Genomic DNA, 21,038 nt, shown 5'->3' with positions numbered 1-21,038 from the left:
TAGGCCGCACACCGCTTCAAACAGGGCTCCTTAATAGTCTTGGGACGTAGGAGTTTACAGGCCACACAGGATGCCTCGTTGTGGTCGAGGGGAAGACAACCTAAGGGAACAAAGAGGGGAAAAGGAAAAGCATTCTTGAAAAGAATATGACCACCCTGACCCCACTCTCCCTACTGTACAGGTCGGCCAGGAGGCCCGGCCACGTGGTCGGCAGCGCCGACTGGATCAACAGCTGTCGAAATTCTGTTGTCAGCAGTCTCCAGCGGTGGAACAGGAATAAATCGTCGAAAGGAGTGACAATGAGAATAAACGACCGATGGTCGAGAAATATAACAATAACGCAATGTTTTATGAAGAGCTCTGCATTAAGGCGACCAAATAGCTGGGCGGAAAAAAAACAATCTGAGGGACCTCGACACGTGAGGGATTTTGGGTACACTACACGTCACATTAGGGCTAGCGTTACAGGCACGCCCATGTCGACGTCCCCTTTCGATTCGACAGACTAGATGCAATACTCTGCGGTTACCACTTGATGTCGGACTATATGCACAGCATGTGATTCTAAGCAGATTAACAAGCGTCAGAAAAACTTTTCAAAATAACCTATAGTTGTATTGCATTCATGTTGCATTTAGTCTTTTATTTGATATGCATAAAGAGACAGAAGCATAATGAGAGATATCTGGACATAAAGTAGCTATTTAGCTAGCGAGTCTGAATGAGTGTCTAGTGTTTGAAGTGTATGCCTTACAATTGTTGATACTCAGCAAAAAGGGCATATTGTGGCATTGTACATTAATTACCACGAGGCAGCATAAACCATTTACCCAGAGTGTATAAAGGCCAGTAATGTGTTGCTGTTAGTGACCCTGGTAAAACAATTACTAGGCAATATTCTGGAATTAGTCTCACCACCATAGAAATACCACAACGAAACACCACGATATATTAACCCATAAAATACCAACCAATATTACCATAATAAAAAATATACCACAAAGTGATAGGCATAACTCAGAACATATCCAACATCGATAATGAAATATTCCCTGGTAAACAAAATCCCAATGCAAAACAAGTGTGTGTGGTATTGTGGTTAAGCGTCTGCACTGGGCACATGACAATCTGAGTAAATACTGGCAGCCAAATACTTGAGCAAGCTTGTCAACTTCAAAAAAATACAAGGCATTGAGCGTACACCCTCTGAAAAAAAAATACACTGTCCACTCACGTGTCCTTTACTTGTGGACAGTCAGCCGTTCTCACTGGCCATGTTAGTTGTCCGGTAGTGTTTTAAAATGGACAGTGGACACAGCCGAAGGCCATGGCTGGTGGGCTGGTGGTGTTCTAGAGGCCATGGCTAGTTTTCTTGTAGTGTTTTAAAATGGACAGTCCTCAAAGCCTACCATATTTTATACATAACAATACCACTGTCAAAACCGGTAAAGAATTAGTCTGCAATTGATGAATGTCTTTGAGCGATGGTCTAAGTGTTTTAAAATATGGAGTGGGCACAAACGAAGGCTTTGCCCACTGACCATGGCTAGTGGTCTGGTAATGTTCTAAAATATACAGTGAGCAGGCCAATGATATGTTAGGATATGATATACAATATGTCATTCATAACGCACCTATACACAAGTGTTACAAGGCAAGACGAGGCGGGGGGAGCAGAGGGAAGACAGACAGCAATTTTACTAGGCCAGGTGTCATTCAGATCGCGCAAGTGCCTGGGAAGGGGGAACGGGGAAAATGCACAGGGAAAAGGGGATGGGGGACAGTGCAGTACATGGGATAATAAGACTAAATAACAATAGTAAAGTACGGCCAGCAGGTGGCAAGTGCAAGGGTAAAGGTAAGTGCAGGAATCAGGTGTCAAGTGCTGGTAGTGGGACTGTAGGGATACAGAAAACAGTCCCCAAGGGCAGGGGTAGTCAGGGTGGCAGTGCAGGTGTGCGACTGGCGGAGGAGGAGACCGGGGCCCGAGATCAGAGGGTGGCCTTGTAAATCAGTGCAGTTTCAGTATCAGCCAGGAAATCCGCAGGGGAAAGGAGGAGAAAAAGCAGAAGCAAAGAGAAAGGTGTTGAGGTGCTTCCTGAACCAGAGATGGCTCTCCTCAAGTTTCAGGGGGCAGAGAGGCTGTACCAGAGGGAGACACCAGCCGAAGAAAGTGATCTACCACCAACTAGTTTCTTGGAGAAGTGACTGACCCTGAGGGAGTTGGAGGCTGATGAGCGAAGAGCATGGGAAGGAAGATATTTAGGAAGAGAGAGTTGAAGGTTGTCAGAGGATGTACATGAAGCACGCCATTTCCTCTCAGCCACCCTACACTTGCGTTTAAGGGTGACGAGGTCCGAGTCGTACCAGGAGTTGCACTTGGCTTTCGGCTTCAGGCGGATCCTCATGACAGGAGCAAAAGCATCAAGAGTGTCTAATATAGCAAAGTAGAGCATGGAAAGGGCTGTATTAGGGTGAGAGTCAGCCAACGGGGGGTGGTGGGGGAAAGTGGTGGTGAAAGCCTCAACTGACACACGCTTCATGGGTCGGATGACCAAGAAGGTGGGTGGCAGTACAGGTGGTGCAGGACAAATCTATGGAGTAACACAACCCTTGAAAATCAACAAAAAGCAGTTGGAGGACCTTACGGTGAGAACTTAACAAAAACCCTGAAATTCAGCTAAAGACACCTTAACTTCATGCTCACTGTTGTGCAGACTGATGTCACCAATTACATTGCACAATGTAAGCGTTTTTCGGCTACAAAAATGTGCACACTGCGCAATTGGCTTTGGCTTGATCATGAGGGAAACCGAGGTTATACAACTCATGGGTATTTCGCTAGGGAAGAGTGTGTTGCTTTGGAGAAAAAACCTATCTAGCAAGCTGATACCAGGAGAGACAGTAGGTCTATGCAATAATGAGGAGTGATACATTCTATAATGAAATCCTTTCACTACTGTATGCAGGCGTGGTCTGGGTTTTATGCTTTCTGTGCCACAAGGAGGAAGACGTGGGGTGAGGTCTTCATTTTTAATGGGAATCATGGCTGGACTCTGACCTACACTACACCTCTATTGAAGTTTCCACTCCGACTCCTGTAGCTACACACCAATGACCGAAAAAAAGAATGAAGAAATTGAATCATGGATACCTGTAGATGTAAAAGGGATAGTGCAACAGAAATGCCCCTTTACTTGACAAGTAAAAAAAAAAACTTACTAATTCAGACAAACAACTAGATCACGGAATGTGAAAAACATGGAAACTCTTCTGTGAAACCATAGTGAGGTAGCTTGGTTTAAAGCATTCTGAATAAGAGTGTGCCATTTTTAAAATGCAGCAGGATTTATAGCTTCAACTAAATGGTATACAGTGGTAGCAGGTAATACAATTACAGGATACTACCAACTATAATAACAGGTGCAGTTTTATTAATCAAATCTAGATGGCGATGACAGCTCTGGAGTTTAACGAAAGCTGTTCCATGGGGTCAAGGTAGTGCTGTAAAATAAACAAGTCCTCCAATACTTTTATGAACATATTTGCCACATTCAACCACCACGGTAATGCATTATGCTTGAAAATGGAAATGTTTTTCAACTTTGAAGTCATGCTGCAATCATTTGATGAAAATCAACTCCTCAACTAAGACACTTCACTGCAATTTACATTGCCCTTGAAATGGCGATTAGCATGGAATTCAATTGACCTAGTCCGCTCCTGCTAGATGTAGGTTTAATAAAAATAATTTTATAGATTTGAACTTAACAGAGTTTTTTTACACCTGTGTTTGTCTCAGTTTAGAAATGTGTGTGGTGTGTTATGCATAGGCTTTATAGGTCCAAGGGTATATGAGAATCTCCTATAGTCTTTTTTTTACTCATAGTAACAGTTGCATCACTAAAAAGAAGTAGTTAGTACATAATAAAGAAAAGAAGTTATAGCATTAGGTTAGTAGCTCACAAAAAGATAGTTGCCGAAGCAGATAGATTACTGATTTATATATAATTGGAGTAGATGTGTGAAGTAGTATCTTTTACTGTAGTACTGGTTAGAAAACGCACTCATCACCAATTGCTTCACTGATTTGGAACTATAGAATAAACATCACTTTCAGAACCGTTGGGGGGGGAAGGAGAAAAAAAAATCTTACAGCCCACAACAGGAAATATTGCAAACCATTATATTCATTGCTCTGGCAAAACACGGATATACGATTCCTATGGCACCTCATCAATAAACTGAAATACTGAAGGCTAAATTGAAACATGCAGAAACTGAATAAAAGAGCTTAGCATTAGCGATTAAACACAAAGTGAGAAAGTGGACAGTGTCAAATTAGAAATCTAGAACAGGAAAAGATCTAGTCATTAAAAACCGTTTCTGAAAAAGGCATTCCTGTGCGCCACAATCGCTAGAATGGATTTCAACTGAACTTCTAGGGAATTCCTTACCGTAAAATCTCAAAATGAAAAATGCTAACGAGCAGAATGCTAAAATAAAACTAAATAGGCACAAATATTTGCAGACTTGAAAATAATAAAGACAAATACCGATTTGTTAGTTGGTAAGGTTACGTAAATGTTTCCAATACTTACCTCAGGAGGTGGTACAGGATGAATAAGTTTCTCGCCTTTAAGTAAACAAGAGACGTGACTGTAGTAACCTATCAGATCCGAGAGTGAGGAAAATCGTCGACCTCCAATGTAATAATCACCACACATAGCAATTATCCTATGTAAAAAAATGTTACTACAGTTAATAGTGCGAACACTAGGAGACTTAAGACTTTTGTGTCAACTAAGGTTGGCTTCCCAGAATCCCGAAAAACCCAACAATACAAAGTAGAAATAAAAACAGAAAGAAAAAGATTAAAAACAAACAGCAAGTTCAGCTTCAAGTTTGCCACACCTGCCCAGACATTAGGCAATAGTGTGTCAATATTCTATTTAGGGGTGGACGTTACACACACACTCAATATGTATATATTTGAATCATAGGATTTATTTAGGTGGGGCTAGGGGGTGGCCTGGTATAGGAAAGTACGACTGATATTAATGGGCATAAATAAAAGTAGCTTATCTGAAGAAGGGATACATTTTTCCCAAAACGCATAGAAGTCACAAGAGAATAATTGAAAATTCACCATTTGTTCCACCTTATGGAACACTCTTGCAAGCTGTACACTGTCAGCTTCTACAAGATTTACATGGAAATCTTTTTTTTTTTTAAGTTTTATTTACCTGGAAAAGTATTTGCTTTATTGAATTGTACTTATATTACTTTCCTTGCAGAAATGGTAATATGTTTCATGTCTGTTATCACCGTATCAAAGAATTCTGAAGTATCACTATGGAAAGGTGACTTACATTTTCATTGCAATAAACATTGTGAACATTATTGACGAATTTGGGAACTTTCAAATCAATACTTCTCAAGGGGAGAGTCCCCATAAGAGCACCCAGACATGTCCTCAGTTCTCAAAGAACTATTTGTGGTATATGTATGGCTCTGTAGCCAGGGACATGTCCGGAGCACCTGAAATTAAGTTCAATCACTCAGCATAACATTTTGTACAACAAGCGTAATAGTAGTGCGTCCCTACACCACCCCTCCGCCCGTTTTATAAATAAAAGTAGACCAAAACATAAGGAGGACAGGCCTAACCGGTGCTGTGAGTGTTTCCATAGATGCTTCAGTCAACATTTTAGGCCACTGCTAGATGAAGGGTTCTTTATCTTGCGTTTTCAATTTATATATGAAACACTTGTGTACGAGCGCAATAGAAATAAAATATCAATATCAATATGAGCAAGAGTTAGATTAATCAGACATTGGGTTTTCAGTTTTGTTCTGCCAGAACATCATGGGTAAAAATCGCCTCCATCCACACCACCAGACAGGATGGCCCTGGGTTCCATGTAGAATCAAATCAATCTTTAATCTGATCAGTTGTACTATTTTGCTCCAAAATAAATTCATTTTGGTGTACGACCACCATATATGAAACGTTGTGCCCACATTTCCTGTACCAGCTACAACCCACTCTATGCGAGTTTTCCTGTGCTGTAGAAATGTGGACGATAAGGTTGCCCTCTAAATAATAATGCCTTATGAATATTCCTCCTGTTCTAGACCAAGGTCTAGTTTCCATTTCACTTTAAAAGTCTAATTCTGTCAAAATTGACTCCAAAGGTCCATGTATTCAAGCATGTGGCATCTAGATACCCCTTGTGTGCAATGAAATTCAGTGACAGTTAGCATTATCCAGCCACTTTATTAACCGAGTATAGCATTGCCTTATTGAGGCATACCTCTATCTCTCCAGTTCTTCAACCCCAAAAGGTTTTTGCATCCATTAAAATCCAACGGGGCCCCTTCAATGTACAACTGACCTAGGCACCTTAGCCAACCCAGGAACAAAATAGGTCAGCACTTGCTTCCAGAGGAAATATTCTGGATTGTCAAATACAAGGGCAACAGAGATAGGATTACAGTTCATTTGTCTGGTGGCCTTCCTTCATTACTGTAGGTACGTCTTCACTGAGGGGAAATGGTGCACAGCCTGGGAGTGTCCCAGTCCATAGAAGCTATGCCAATGTCTGCAACAAGGGGGTATGCTACAATATAATATTAATGACATTACATTGTTCATAAGATGTCAGACATTACTTAGAGGGTCTAGTAGCATTAAATCCTTTGCCTTTGGCACCCAAACTCTGAAATATTCGCAGGATCCGTCTGCAAAAATACAAAGAAACATTTAGTTTATGTCTAAACAGCTTTATTGTATTGGCCGTTCGTTAACTTTTTTGGTTACCATTTCATTTTCTTTTTAACTTTCTTTCAACAATCTTTTTTTGTGTATGTAAATACAGTGCAAACGATATACAAACTAACATGTTTCTTAAATACATATACACAAGCAAGTGTTCAGTGTAAAGCAAAACAATAAAAGTGCTGGGACCGTCAAAACAAATTACAGATGGTGAAACATTTTTGGCACTTGCAAACACAAGGTCTCCAAGGCTATTTAGACAGAAACTAAATGTTTCTTTGTATTTTTGCAGACTGACCCTTTCAATTGAAAATATTTCAGAGTTTAGGTGCCAAAAGTATTTAATGCTATTAGACCCTCTAAGCAACGTCTGACATCTTATGACCAATGTAATGTCATGAATAGTATGTGGTAGGATAACCCCTTGTTGCATATACCTTGAACCCTTAATCCTCCCACTAAGAGGGCAGTCCCTCCTGTTACCTCATGCTAATGTATGCAGCAGGGACATCAAGCCAGCCCCTTCAAAGTCAAGCCCTGTGCCTTGGAGTTTACGAGCCAAAGAGACTCTTTTCTGCTGTGTTTGTGAGAAGGGCATTTACCCAGCATCTTGCAGTAATTAAATTGCAATAGATTGTTTGAAGAATCCATCTGTTCTTGTTTCTATTCCAGCTCCTGTAGGTCTGTCTTTAGTCTGTCGTTTCCTTATCTCACTCATTCATACATTTTAGGTCCGAAATCAAGGAAGCTAACGCACTACATTTTACCTCACAGTAAGCCACAAGTCAGCATCCATAGTTGGACGATGAGCTCTGAGACCTAAGAAATGGCTATGTTCCAAATGGAATGATGTAGTATAGAAATAATCCCCACAGGACCCCCCACAACATTCTTTCTATGGGTAGCACTAGCAAAGACATAGCAAATTACACACAAGCCCCACACACCGTCCTGCTCAAGGCTGAGTTGCATCCTGTAGGTTCCCCAACTTATGGTCCCATTGTGTCCACATAACCCAACGTGGGGTAACAGTGCTGCAGTCCCCTATGTGTAGGCTATGTGCTGTGCTTTGCTTCTCGGGAGTTGGATCTACTGCAGAACAAAAGAAGCCTCAACGTTCATTGAAGGAAGCAAGACTAAGAGCGCAGCGGTGGGTAAATAACTCCATCAGCGTCCTCATAATGGTATTGTCTCATCAGTTTTCCCTCTTGCCAAGAGGCTCACTTTTTCTTTAAGTACCTATGGGCAGCCATGTCAGTCTTTTCTTTGCACTGAGTTTTTTCTGATTTTTTTTTAGTTTCATAAGATATATTCCTCATCAACATATGGATATAAATAGGAGACTTTATCCAATGTATAATTTCCAGTTCGATTTGTAATGAACTGAAGGTTAATTTAATCTATACCCTGCTGGGTTTGTGTTTTAAAAACACCCCAAGATGTGCAACGGATGGGGAGGGGACCTGGGCCCGAGATCGGAGGGTAGCCAGGTAACCAGTGCAGTTTCAAATTCAGACAGGAGATCAGCAGGGGAGAGGAGGAGAGAAAGAAGAAGCAAAGAGAAAGGTCTTCAGGTGCTTCCGGAACCGGAGATGGTTCTCCTCAAGTTTCAGAGAGGCAGGGAGGCTGTTCCAGAGAAAGATCTACCACCAACTCGCTGCTTGGAGAAGCGACTGACCCAGAGGGAGTTGGAGGCGGATGAGCGGCGAGCTCAAGAAGGAAGGTATTTAGAAAGAGAGTTGAAGGTATTGAGGTCCCATGCCTTAGAAGGCCTTGTGGACAATGCAGAGGGTTTTGAACTTAATCCCCGCCGACCACTGGGAGCCAGTGCAGAGATTTCAGTCCTGGAGAGATACGATACGGAACAAGTTACTTACCTGTAACTGTTGTTCTCCAGCATGGGTCTGGCATGGATTCACATGCTCATGAATATTCCCCGTCGTCAGGCTGGGAATCCTCGGTAAAGAAAAAACCAGTATCAGTTTCGTTTCTGATCTGTCTTTCGTAGTAATAACCAATCACTGGTCTCTGCGTCATACTGACCACAGCCAATGACTGCCCTCTACCTAAGCACCGCCTCTGGCAGCCATCTTCAGATTTGGAAGCACGTGAAGTGGCAGTATGACCAAGTGAAGAGCCGCAGAGGGGTAGGCGGGAGGGTTCGCATGTGAATCCATGCCAGACCCATGCTGGAGAACAACAGTTACAGGTAAGTAACTTGTTCCTTCTCCAGCATGGGGTCTGGCATGGATTCACATGCTCATGAATAAAGAATGCATAGCAGTACACACATGCACAACCACGGGAGGTGGCAAAGGCTCAACATTAAGCATCACATCAACTCAACATTAAGCATCTTACCTCCTCACCAGGCTCACCTCAGGCGAACAGGTTGCGCAGCACTGCTTGGCCGACCCTGGACTCCTCCCTGGAATCCCGGTCGACGCAGTAGAATTTCGTGAAGGTGTGCGTCGACCTCCACGTAGCAGCCCTGCATATGTCCAGCAGGGGCACACCAGATAGGAACGCCGTGGTAGCTGCGATCGCTCTGGTGGAATGGGCTCTCGGACGGCCAGGCAGCGGTCGGTTTGCCAACCGGTGACAGCACATGATACAGCCGGAGAGCCATCTGGAGATGGAAGCCTTCGAGAGAGCCTTCCCCTGATTGACAGGTCCAAAGTTCACAAAGAGTTGTGACGTCTTCCGAAAACCCTTCGTGCGGTCCACGTAGAACTTCAGCGCTCTAGCTACATCCAGCGAGTGCAAAGTCCTCTCAGCCGGCGACGAAGGCGACGGGAAGAACACAGGTAACACCAAGGGTTCGTTGAGATGGAAGTCCGACGGTACCTTGGGCATGAAGGAGGGGTGCGTCCTGAGCACTACCCTCGTGTCGTGGAAAGTCAAGTACGGGGCCTTGCAGGAAAGGGCCTGGATCTCTCCCACTCGTCGTGCGGAGGTGATGGCCACAAGAAAAGCTGTTTTCCACGATAGAAACTTCAACGGGGCCGAGTGCAGAGGCTCGAACGGAGGCCCCATGAGCTTGGTCAGCACCACGTTGAGCTCCCACGCCGGGGTCGGAGCCTTCACCGGCGGGAACGATCTGAACAGTCCCTTCATGAACTCTTTCACCAGACGATGAGACCACAAGGACGCCCGCCCCGTGGTTCTGGTGTATCGGGAGATCGCAGCAAGATGAATCTTGATGGACGCGTGTGCCAGACCAGCTTTGGCCAGCGTCAGCAGGTACGGCAGTACTTGGGGAGCCGTAATCCGTAGAGGGTTAATCTTCTGTGCGTGGCACCAGACAGAGAACCTCTTCCATTTGTGTCCGTAGCATTTAAGAGTCGAGGACGCCCTGGCCTTTGCAAGAACCTCTCTGCAATCGGCCGGTATGTCGTATCCTCCAAACTCTAGCGCTGCAGGAGCCAGGCCTGCAAGTTCAGCGATTTCGGGTCGTGGTGGAGGATGGCGCCTCCTTCCCTGGAGAGTAGATCCGCGTCCGCCGGCAGCTTGATCGGCGGGGACGCTGACAAGTCCAGAAGGTCCGGGAACCATATCTGCCTCGGCCACGCAGGTGCGACGAGGATCATCCTGCACCGTGACCTCTTGAGCTGGTTGACGAGCCGGATTAGCAGAGGCAAGGGAGGGAACGCGTAGAGGAACAGGCCCTCCCAGGGGAACGAGAAGGCATCGCCCATGCTCCTCGTCTGGGGAAACCTGCTGGCGAACCTCCGGCACTTGGTGTTCGTCGCCGTCGCGAACAGGTCGATCTGGGGTGTGCCCCACCGTCGGAAGAGGCGATCCACCAGATCCTGCCGTAGTTCCCACTCGTGGCACGAGCGCAGCTCCCTGCTGAGTGAGTCGGCGATGGTGTTTTTTATCCCTGCCAGATGAAACGGCACCAGAAAAATCCCTTGGGCGACGGCCCAATGCCACAGGTCCTGCGCCTCCTTGGACAGCGCTGGGGACCTGGTTCCGCCCTGTTTCCTGATGTAAAACATGGTGGTGGTGTTGTCGGTGAAGATCCTCACCACCTTGCCCTTGAGGGACGGAAGGAAGGACCTGAGGGCCCAAAACACTGCACGGAGCTCCAGGACGTTGATATGCAGGGACTTCTCCGTCGGGAGCCAGAGTCCCCTTGCGTGCAGATTTTCGGTGTGCGCTCCCCACCCTTCCAGGGAGGCATCCGTGGTCACAGTCTCCTGGTGGGCTGGGGTCTGGAAGTCCATGCCCGCCGTCAGATGCGCGCGGGTGCCCCACCACCGTATCGCTCGTCGGAAACTCTCGTCGAGCTTGATCCTTTCCTCGAAGCTGCCCGTCGTCTGGATCCAGCGCGCATCCAGGAATTCTTGCAACGGGCGCATCCGGAGCCTGCACATGGGAATGAGGTAGATGCAGGAAGACATCATCCCGAGGAGGGACTTGATGGACCTCACTTTGGCCGCGTCGGCCACCAACATCCGTTGCACCTTGCCCAAGATGGTCCTGGTCCTCTCCTCCGACGGGGAGGCCAGAAGGGACACTGTGTCGAACCTCGCTCCCAGAAACAGTGCGACTTGCGCGGGCACCAGGTGGGATTTGGCGTAGTTCACGGAGAATCCCAGGTCCGTGAGGAGTTGGACGGTCCTTGCCGTGTGGACCACGGCGAGCTCCCTCGTCTTGGCGCGGATGAGCCAGTCGTCCAGGTAGGGGTAGACGTGAATCCCCTCGCGGCGCAGCTGCGCCGCCACCGGTGCGAGGCACTTGGTGAATACCCTGGGTGCCGACCGTAGTCCGAAGGGAAGGGCTTTGAACTGGTAATGACGCCCTTGGACCACGAATCTGAGGAATTTTCGGTGCCCCTTTAGGATGGGAATGTGGAAGTAGGCATCCTCCAAATCCAACGACGATAGGAAGTCTCCTTCCTCCAGCTGACCCAGGACGTGCTGGAGGGTGACCATCCGGAACTTCTGCACCTTGATGAACTTGTTCAGACGTCGCAGGTCTAGGATGGGGCGCCATCCTCCCGTCTTCTTCTTCACGAGGAAGTATCTCGAGTAGACTCCGGAGCCCCGAAGCCTCTTTGGGACGAGTTCGATGGCGCCCTTTCTGAGCATCGCCTTTACCTCCAGGAGAAGTTGAGGGACGTGAAGTTCTTTCCTGGCCACGGGGGGGACGCGCGGGCACCTTCTTTGAAACTCGAGCGCGTGGCCCCGGGCCAGGGCGTCCAGCACCCAACGGTCGGTGGAGATGGACTCCCACACGCTGACGAAGCCCGCCAGCCGGCCTCCCACCGGGGTGCTTCGGTGGGGGCCCGACCCCACGGCCGGTTCAATCCTGCTTGGACGCGGCCTTGCCGCCTTGACCTCCTTGGCGACGACGGCGGGGTCCGCTAGACTTGCCTCGTCCTCTGTAGGCCTCTTGCGACGACGAGCGGGCCGCTTGACGGTAGGAAGCGAAACCGCCGCCGGAACCTTTGGAGGCGCCCTTGCCTCCGCCGCTCCGAAAGGGCGTCCGTCGTTGCTGCAGGACTCCAAGGGCCCGGGCCGTCTCAGTATCCGCCTTGATGGCCTGAAGGGAATCGTCCACTGTCTTCCCAAACAGGTTGTTCCCGTCGAAGGGCATGTCCAGGACTCTGGTCTGGACGTCCTGCCGGAAGTCCGTAGCTTTGAGCCATCCACGACGTCGAAGGCAAACGCCGTTGCCCAGCTGGCGGAACCCAGTGTCGGCGATGTCCGTCGCCACGGTGATGGCGTGGTCCGAGGCCACCTCACCTTCCTGCAGGATCTCCAGGGCCTCCGCCCTCTTGTCGTCCGGCAGAAAATCCAGCAGGGGAGCTATCTTGTACCAGAGATCCCTGTCGTAGCGGGCCACGATAGCCAAGGCGTTGGCCGCTTTAATCGTCGTCGCTGCCGACGAGATGACTCTACGTCCCATAGCATCCAATTTCTTTCCCTCGCCGTCCGGCGGGGAAGTCGATGTGGAGGCCGCCCCCCCCCCCCGCTTTCTTCCTGGCTGCCGCGGAGACGACGGAATCCGGGGTAGGCTGCGCCCGGAGGCATAGGGGGGCCGTGTCCGGGACCCGGTACTTTTTCTCGTACCGGTCTCTTCTAGCTGGCGTCGTGGAAGGGTTCTTGAGGAGGGAAAGGCCCTCATCCCAAATGTCGTCCAACAGAGGCACTGCGAGGACCGTCTTCCTCTTGGCCTCGCGCCGCTGATAAAGGAAGCCTTCCTTTTTCTTCTCCTCAGGGCAGAGTTGGAAAAGCTCGGAAGCCCTGGAGATCATGGAGTGGAAAGATCCGATCTCGTCGGGCGGAGAAGCCCTGGTGGGAGGCGACGACGGAATATCCTCGTCGTATGCCTCGTCGTCCGTACCCGTCGCTGCCGTGTCAGTCCCCGTATCATCCCCTCGGGTGGACGGGGAGGAGGGCTGGACGGGGCGCGACGGTTGAAAAGGAGGTGGTGGATGGATCCTTCTTTTCTTGGTAGGGGGAACACCAGAAGGTCCCGGTTCTGGATCCCCCGACGGGAGAGGTTCCTCCGTCGGTAACGGTAGCCTCGTCCTTATCTCGGAGCATAAGGACTGTATGGCCAACAAAATGGCCGCCGAGTTGTCTTGCGGCGCTGGCAGAGGGGAATCCGACGGGCGAGCAGGGGCCCCGTCGGTATCCTCGACGATGTCGTCGTCGTCACCTGCGTCGGGGTCCATTCCGACGGGCTGGCCTTCTTCCACGCCTAGGCCGTGGCTTAAGACCTCGATCAGCTCCTCTTCTGAGGTTGAGGCCGAATCTACGACGACGCCCTGCCCCCCCTTCTTCCCCACGGAGGGTTTCACGGGGGTCCTATCGATGGGCACAAAAGAAGACTCCCTCCGAGGAGGCAGGGAGATTCTGGGCCCTGAGGTCGCCACCACTGGTGCAGCCTCCACAGGCTGAGCCAGGGCCGCCGCGACCGTTTCGATAGAGGGCTTGGTAGGATGGATCAAGGCCTTCACCACCTTAGGTGCGCTCACCGCCTTATCCTTGAGGGGGGGGGGGACACTGCCTCGCTCCCCCTCCGCCTTCGAGCTCGACCGGGGCCTCTCCAGGAGCTTCGCCGGGTGCTCGGCCTTCCTCTTACCCGACCCAGAGCGTTGGCTCGTGGTTGATGGTGCCGGGGAGGGTGCGCCCTGCCTGGCGCCCGTAGAGCCCGACCGTTCGGCGCTCCCGGTGCCAGCGGACTCGCGGTGCTTGGCCTTATGTTGGGCCCCCGTCGCCGGGGCGCCCTCAAAGGTCTTAGAAGACCGCTCGGATTTCTTCTTCTTCTCGCCAGACGGGCTCTTACTCTCCAGCCAGTTGGCGAGACGTTGATGGCGGTCCTTCATGGTCCGTTCCGACATGTTGCCGCAAAACGCTCAGTCCTTCTCCACGTGCGTCTTGTTCTCATGAAGGCAGTAAAGGCAGAAAGAGTGTTCGTCCTCCTTAAAGACGTTCTGCAGCTGGCATCCAGGGCAGACCCTGAACAGCTTTCCGGGCGTCGAGCTTCCCTTCTCCTGGGCCATCTCCGAGACCGGGCCTGAGAAGCTTCTGGAGTCCTCCGAAGTGTAGCTCGACGAAATCTTCACCCTTGAGGGGCACAGACGAATCCGACACGGGTCCCCGTTGATCGGATGTAGGATCGGTGGAGCTCGAGGCTCTTTTGACCGAAAGAATCGAAGTTTTTTGTGAAAAAGCGCGAAAAATAGCACTAACGCTCGAGAGCAATAGCACGAGGATCCCAACACATGAACGTGCGGTAAAAATCTGAAGATGGCTGCCAGAGGCGGTGCTTAGGTAGAGGGCAGTCATTGGCTGTGGTCAGTATGACGCAGAGACCAGTGATTGGTTATTACTACGAAAGACAGATCAGAAACGAAACTGATACTGTTTTTTTCTTTACCGAGGATTCCCAGCCTGACGACGGGGAATATTCATGAGCATGTGAATCCATGCCAGACCCCATGCTGGAGAACTGGGCTTTAGGCCAAGGAGAAGTCTCGCAGTCCTGTTTCGGATGAGTTGCAGAGGGCAAAGAGTAGAAGCAGGCAGATTTAGAAAGAGGCTGTTGCAATAGTCCAGCCTAGAGAGAACCAGAGCTCTGGAGACAGTGAGCTTCTGGGGGTAGGAGAGGAAAGGAAGAATACCGCTGAGGAGGTGCAGCTGGTAGTGTGACTTCTTAGCAACATCAGATGTGAGGAGAGAAGGAACATGTGAAGTCGAAGAGGACCACAAGGTTTTTAGCCTTACAGGTGGGAGCATGAAGAAGGCCATGAGAGGCAGGCCAGAGTGACAGGAAAGGAAGGAGCAGGTGTGCCGATGAGGAGAATCTCGGTTTTACTGGCATTAAGGCAGAGATCATTTGCAGTTGCACCACTCCTGGATGGCTGACATGGATGAGAGAAGGAGAGGAGGTTGCAGAAGGCAGCCTGAAAATGAGTGGAGTGTCATCCGCATAGCACTGACAATTGGGGCAGAGAGCAGCAATGTGGTAGGCAAGAAGTGCCAGGTATTGGTTGAACAGTCAGGGAGAGAGGTTAGACCCCTGGGTAACACCACAAGTAGAGATGGAGAGGAAGGACCCAACTTGGACCTGGGAGGGTCGATCAGAGAGGAAGGAGGTCAGCCAAGCAAGGGCCTGATCGGTGACACCCAGGTTATCATGGAAACTGTTGAGCACTCATCACTGGAAACACTCCCACCCCATGGTCTGACCACCATATCATCACATTTAGCATCCTCACCACCAGCTCCTCTACCCCGCCACCCCAACCCCTACCACCTTGCCTCACAAGAAGCTCCCGCCAGCTCACTAAGGAAAGACTACTGCCCTTCCTACAAGGCCCAGCTTTCAGACCACCTTTCTCCGCTGACCCAGAAACTCTTGCATCAACCTACGATGCTGCCATTAAAGCAGCTATCAACTCCCTTGCCCCACTAAAACCCCGTAAATACAAACCCACCACCCACTCTGACTCCTGGTTCACCCCAGACTTGCTCGCACTCCGAAACGAGAAAAAGGCAGCACTTACTCAGTGGCAAACGTCCCACACCGACAAAGACAAGCTGATCTTTAAAGCCTGCTCCACCGAGTACAAAAAAGCTATCACCCGGGCAAAATCCAAATCCTTTGAATCCAGAATTTCGGAAGCCCAATCCAGCACAAAAGAAATCTTTGCTATTTTTAGGGAGCTAGAGACTCCTACTCCCACCCCCCAGAACTTCACCAAAGACAAAGCCTGGTGCGACGAAATTCAAACGGCAATGCTAACTAAACTGAGCCGCCTCCAAAGCAAAATACTAGCTACCAAACAAGCCCTGCCCAATACTCATATCGCTGTCCCACCACCAGCCCAAGACCCTCCCCAACCCTTCTCCTTCAAACCTATAGAAGAAAAGGACATCATTAACATAATGAAGAACATCAAAGCATCCAAATGTAAAGGTGATGCTTGCCCAGCCACTCTCATCAAGGACTGCACTGAAGCACTTGCTCCCTTCCTGACAGCATTGGTTAATGCCTCCTTCACAGCAGGGAAAGTCCCCACCTCCCTCAAGAAAGCATGGGTCCGCCCCCTCCTAAAAAAACCTACTCTCGATCCCACCTCCCCCAACAATTATAGACCCATCACCACTGTCCCTTTCCTCCTCAAAATACTCGACAAAGCAGCCTATCTGCAGGTTCAGCACTACATCGAAGAAAACAAACTCCTGGGACTCCGCCAATCTGGCTTCCGCCCTAGACATGGGACTGAAACCGCCCTACTCGACCTGAAAAACCAAATGGACGATGCCAGAGACTTGGGCAAATCAGCTCTTCTCCTACTCCTTGACTTATCTGCAGCGTTCGACCTCGTAGATCATGACGTCCTTTGCCATCATCTCTCCTTCACTGCCAAGTTCTCCACTGACGCCACAGCATGGATCAAATCCTTCCTACAAGACAGAACCATGCAAGTATTCTCTGACCTAGCCTCTGCCTCACCCACTACCATACTCTTTGGCGTCCCCCAAGGCTCATGCCTCTCCCCCACACTCTACAACATCTTCACACGACCCCTCTTCCTCATCCTCGACGCTATGGGTATATCCTACACCAACTACGCGGACGATACCCAGATCCTCCTTACCCTCACAGGCAACTACGACACCGACTCCATGACCCTTAACAACCTCTACAACACCATCCAAGCCTGGATGGCAGACAATGGACTATGCCTCAACTCTGACAAGACAGAACTCCTACTGGTAGGTTCCCCCGAAACGCTAAGAAAACTTGACTCCCAATTCAGTCACTTCACCATCGACACCATCAAAATACCTGTTTCAGACTCAGTCAAAACTCTTGGAGTCTATCTAGACTCTAACCTCTCCATGGACAGACAAGTCAACGCCATTGCCTCCTCAGCCGCATATCATGCTAAACTGATCAACGCAGTCAGGCCTTTCCTCTCCAAAGAGAACTGCACAAACATAGCCAGAGCCATCACCGGCTCCAGGCTAGACTACTGCAACATACTCTTCCTAGGAACCTCAAAAAAAACCTGGAGAGGCTACAAGTAATCCAGAATAATGCTCTCCGAGCAGCCCAAGGTATTGCCAAAAGGGACCACATCTTGGAAGCCAGAAAACTAGCCCACTGGCTCCCAATAAAGGAAAGAATAATCTTCAAAGCGCTCACACTGACACACAAATGCATCCATCTCACTGCCCCCGATTACCTCTCACAAAGAATCCACTCCGTCGCCTCTACAAGACCAACAAGATCACCCTACACCAACATGCTCTCTGTGCCATTAGTAAAAAGATCCAGAGCAGGGGGATCCAGCTTCCCCTATCTCGCACCCACTCACTGGAATGCCCTACCTCCCACCATCCGCGGTGAGCCCTCCCTCCGCGGTGAGCCTTCCGCAAAGCACTGAAAACCACCCTCTTCTCATAAGGTCCCTCGCAGCTGCATAATACAAACCATATGACCCAATGCCTAATTTGTATTGACCAACCGCATAAGCTGTAATGATAACCTTGCTTGTTCCTATCTGTATTACGCCTCTTACTGATACTATGCCTGTAACTAAGCTCATGCAAGTAACAGCGCCTCAATGCCCCTGGGCTGCTTGCGCGCTATACAAATTTAAATAAATAAATAAATGGTTGACCGTGAAGGCAGAAGAGAGATCAAGTAAGAAGAGGACACATGGGGTGTTGGAATCGAGGTTGGAGAGCAGGTCTTCACGGATGTTCAGGAGAGCAGTTTACGTGCACAGTCATGGAGGCAGCCAACAGAGTCAGAGTGAAGATTAAGCTGCGAGATGGCCAGCTTTTCCAGGGGTTTGCCTAGGAAAGGAGTGATGGAGATTGGACAATAGTTACCCGGGCATGAAGGGGCGGCAGAGTGTTTGTTAGGAAGAGGGTGCACAAGGAAGTGCTTCAGAGGGGAGGGGAAGACTCCAGTGGCGAAGGAGTGGTTGCAGAAGTCAGCCAGAGCAAGAGCCACGATGTCAATGTGGTCCTTGATCATTGAGGAACAGGGGTGAACCTGTTTTGACGAGACTTTCATAGATCTGACTTGTCTAGAAACCTTGTCTGAAGAGAACAGGGGAAAGGCAGAGGAGGAGGAGGGGTGACCAAAGAATGGCCAGGGGAAGAGCAGGGAGTAGGAAGTGAGGAAGTGAGGAAGTGAGGAAGAGAGAGAGAGAGAGAGAGAGAGAGAGAGAGAGAGAGAGAGAGAGAGAGAGAGAGAGAGAAGGATATCCTGAGTTTTAGAGATGAAATGAGAAGTCAGGGCATTGCAGAGGGCCTGGGAGGGGACAAGAGAGGTAGAGACTGCAGCAGGATTGGCCAGCTCCTTGCAGATTTTAAAGATTTCCGCCGAGTTGTTAGATGCCGTGGAGTTGCAGGCTTGGATGTGGGTTCTCTTCTTGGTGCGGACGGAGAGCCGGTATTGCCTTTGGAGCAGGCAGCAGGTCAGTTTGTTAGAGGATGTACCAGAAGGCTGCCATTTCCTCTCAGCAACGCTGCACTTGCGTTTAAGGGTGACGAGGTCAAGTCGTACCAAGAGTTGCACTTGGCTTTGGGCTTCAAACAGATCCTCATGACAGGGTCAAGCGTATAAAGGTTATCAGATATAGCAGAGTGGAGCATGGAAAGGGCTGTGTCAGGGTGCGAGTCAGCCAAGGGGGGGGGGGGGGGGGTTGCGAAAGTGGCGGCAAAAGCCTCAAACGAAAAACGCTTCATGGGTCAGATAACCGAGAAGGTAGGAGGTAGTGCTGGAGTTGGCTTGGCCCAAGTGGTAGAGAGGGTGAGATGGGAGGAAAAGCGAGAGATCATTCCAGGAGAGAGGAGTGTTGAGAGGAATCAAAAATGAGGTCTGAGGAGATTAGAACATCCAGAGTGTGTCCTGCACAGTGATTCGGACCAGAAGGGAGAATAGAGAGTAAGAGTCGCAGAGGTCACGAAACAGTCCAGTGGAGGGACAAGAAGCATCCAGGTGGATGTTGAAGTTTCCAAGAAGGAGGAGTTGAGTAGCTGAGACCAAAAGGGAATAGGAGAGGTTCGCCCACTCAGAGGAAGGAGGAGATCTGACCAGGTGGCCGATAGATGGTAGCCACAGTAAATGAATGGCTATGGGAGGGAGAGCCTGCAGACTAAGCATTCAAATGAAGAGTAGGCCTGAATAGGAATGAGAGGCAGGAATCCACTCAGATAAGATCAGGGCTACACCCCATCCTGAACGGTTGGATCTGGGCGCAGAGAGGATCTTCTAGCCATCAGGGAGGAGAGTGTCAAAGCTTGTGACAGAGCTGGCCGTGAACCATTTCTCGGTGAGGCCGAGGACATCGAGGTCAAGTTCATCCATGAGGTGGCAGATGTCAGAGGAGTGTTTGACAGCTGAGCTTTAGAGTGGCAATATGGGGAAGGCTGCGGTCCTTGAGAGACTTCCGGGGAGGGGTACAAATCAGAGGTACGCCCTGCAGAGGCGTAGAAGCAGCCTGAGGGGCAGAAGAGTAAGGAGGAAAGGGCAAGGTAGCCAAAGAGGAGACAGCAGGGGGAGGAAAGGAAGCTGTGAAGGGGAGTATCACCATCCATTCCCCTGACCCCCCTCAGATATAACAGCCCGCTGGCAGCAGTGGGCCTAAAGCCCTTCACACTGGCCCCAAGGGCCTTAAAACTCCATCAGAGACATACATTGAGTCAGTCCTGGCAGCTTTGGCGCCAGGCTCATTATCAGGAATAAAGCAATACCAGTTTTGGATCTTAATCCAACATGGAGGCCTATTACACAGCTCAGTTCTTTAGAACCAAGCCACGCGGTCTAGTGTTTTGGGTGTGGCTGGGCCTGGAACTACTTTACCTGGGCTATTTAAACCACACCCAAACAGCAGAACACGCGCAGCGTTATTCTACACTCCTGCAGCGTAACGCTCACTGTGTCCAGCTCCTGCGCATCTGCTTCTCTGGCGGCCCGATCCTGAAGCCCTAGGTCTGGATTCTATTAATAACCTGGAAGAACAAGAACAGCATTAGCAAGCAAGAACACTTACCTGTGAAGTAACCGGTCATGAATCCATCCTGCGCTTCGCTTACCTCGCCCATTTCCGGAGTTCTCCACAACCTGCAAAGGTAAAGAAACAAGGACAGCATTAATAACAATTCTTACCTGGGCAAGCAGCAAGTGCTGGCAGCACCCTGCGCTTGGCTTACCTCGCCCATCTCCGGGTTTCACTGCAACCTGCAAGGGAGAAGGAACAAGGTCAGCATTAACAAAGCACTTACCTGGGCAAGCAGTGCTTTGATCGCTCATCACTCTGGAACATCACTGCAACCTGTACAAAGAATGGAAGAGAACACAGGTTAGAAATAAACAGCAATAAACAGCGCAGCGCTCTGCGCATCAATAATTCACTGTTGTCTTCGCCATCAGCGCGTGAACTCTGAGATCGCAACCATCCCTATGAAAGCAAGAAGAGTCAGAGTCACAGCCGGTCTGGACCAGACATAAGGGCACATGGACCAGTGAAGCAACTAGGTCCACGGAACGCCTGCACCAACCAAGTGCCTCTGCACAGAGACAGGACAGAGAGTTCAGCGCACAAAAACTTAAGGTGAGCTATAGGCGCTACCCAACGTCTGGCACATAACCAAGCAGAGCTACCCAACGTCTGGCACATAACCAAGCAGAGAGGGGTCCGGGATAGCGCTTAGACCTCCGTCCAGTATTGTGTGGCTCCCCCGTGGATACCAGGTGAGCGTAACCGTAGGTG

The 21,038-nt window shown here is 49.6% G+C and overlaps 1 protein-coding gene across 4 annotated transcripts in view; it reads right to left on the bottom strand.

The window, feature by feature from the left end:
- Positions 1-21,038, bottom strand: part of RASA1 (RAS p21 protein activator 1) — a 1,760,251-nt gene that overhangs the window by 1,522,547 nt on the left and 216,666 nt on the right. For all 4 annotated transcript variants that reach the window (XM_069627585.1, XM_069627584.1, XM_069627586.1 and 1 more), the window contains exon 3: positions 4,602-4,737. In XM_069627585.1, coding sequence (XP_069483686.1) covers positions 4,602-4,737 — 136 coding nt within the window. The remainder of the gene's footprint in view (positions 1-4,601; positions 4,738-21,038) is intronic.

This window comes from Ambystoma mexicanum, chromosome 6p (genome assembly GCF_040938575.1).
Source record: "Ambystoma mexicanum isolate Mex_15411 chromosome 6p, UKY_AmexF1_1, whole genome shotgun sequence".
In the NCBI taxonomy this organism is placed as follows: Eukaryota; Metazoa; Chordata; class Amphibia; order Caudata; family Ambystomatidae; genus Ambystoma; species Ambystoma mexicanum.
This window is presented reverse-complemented; position numbering and strand designations above follow the sequence as displayed.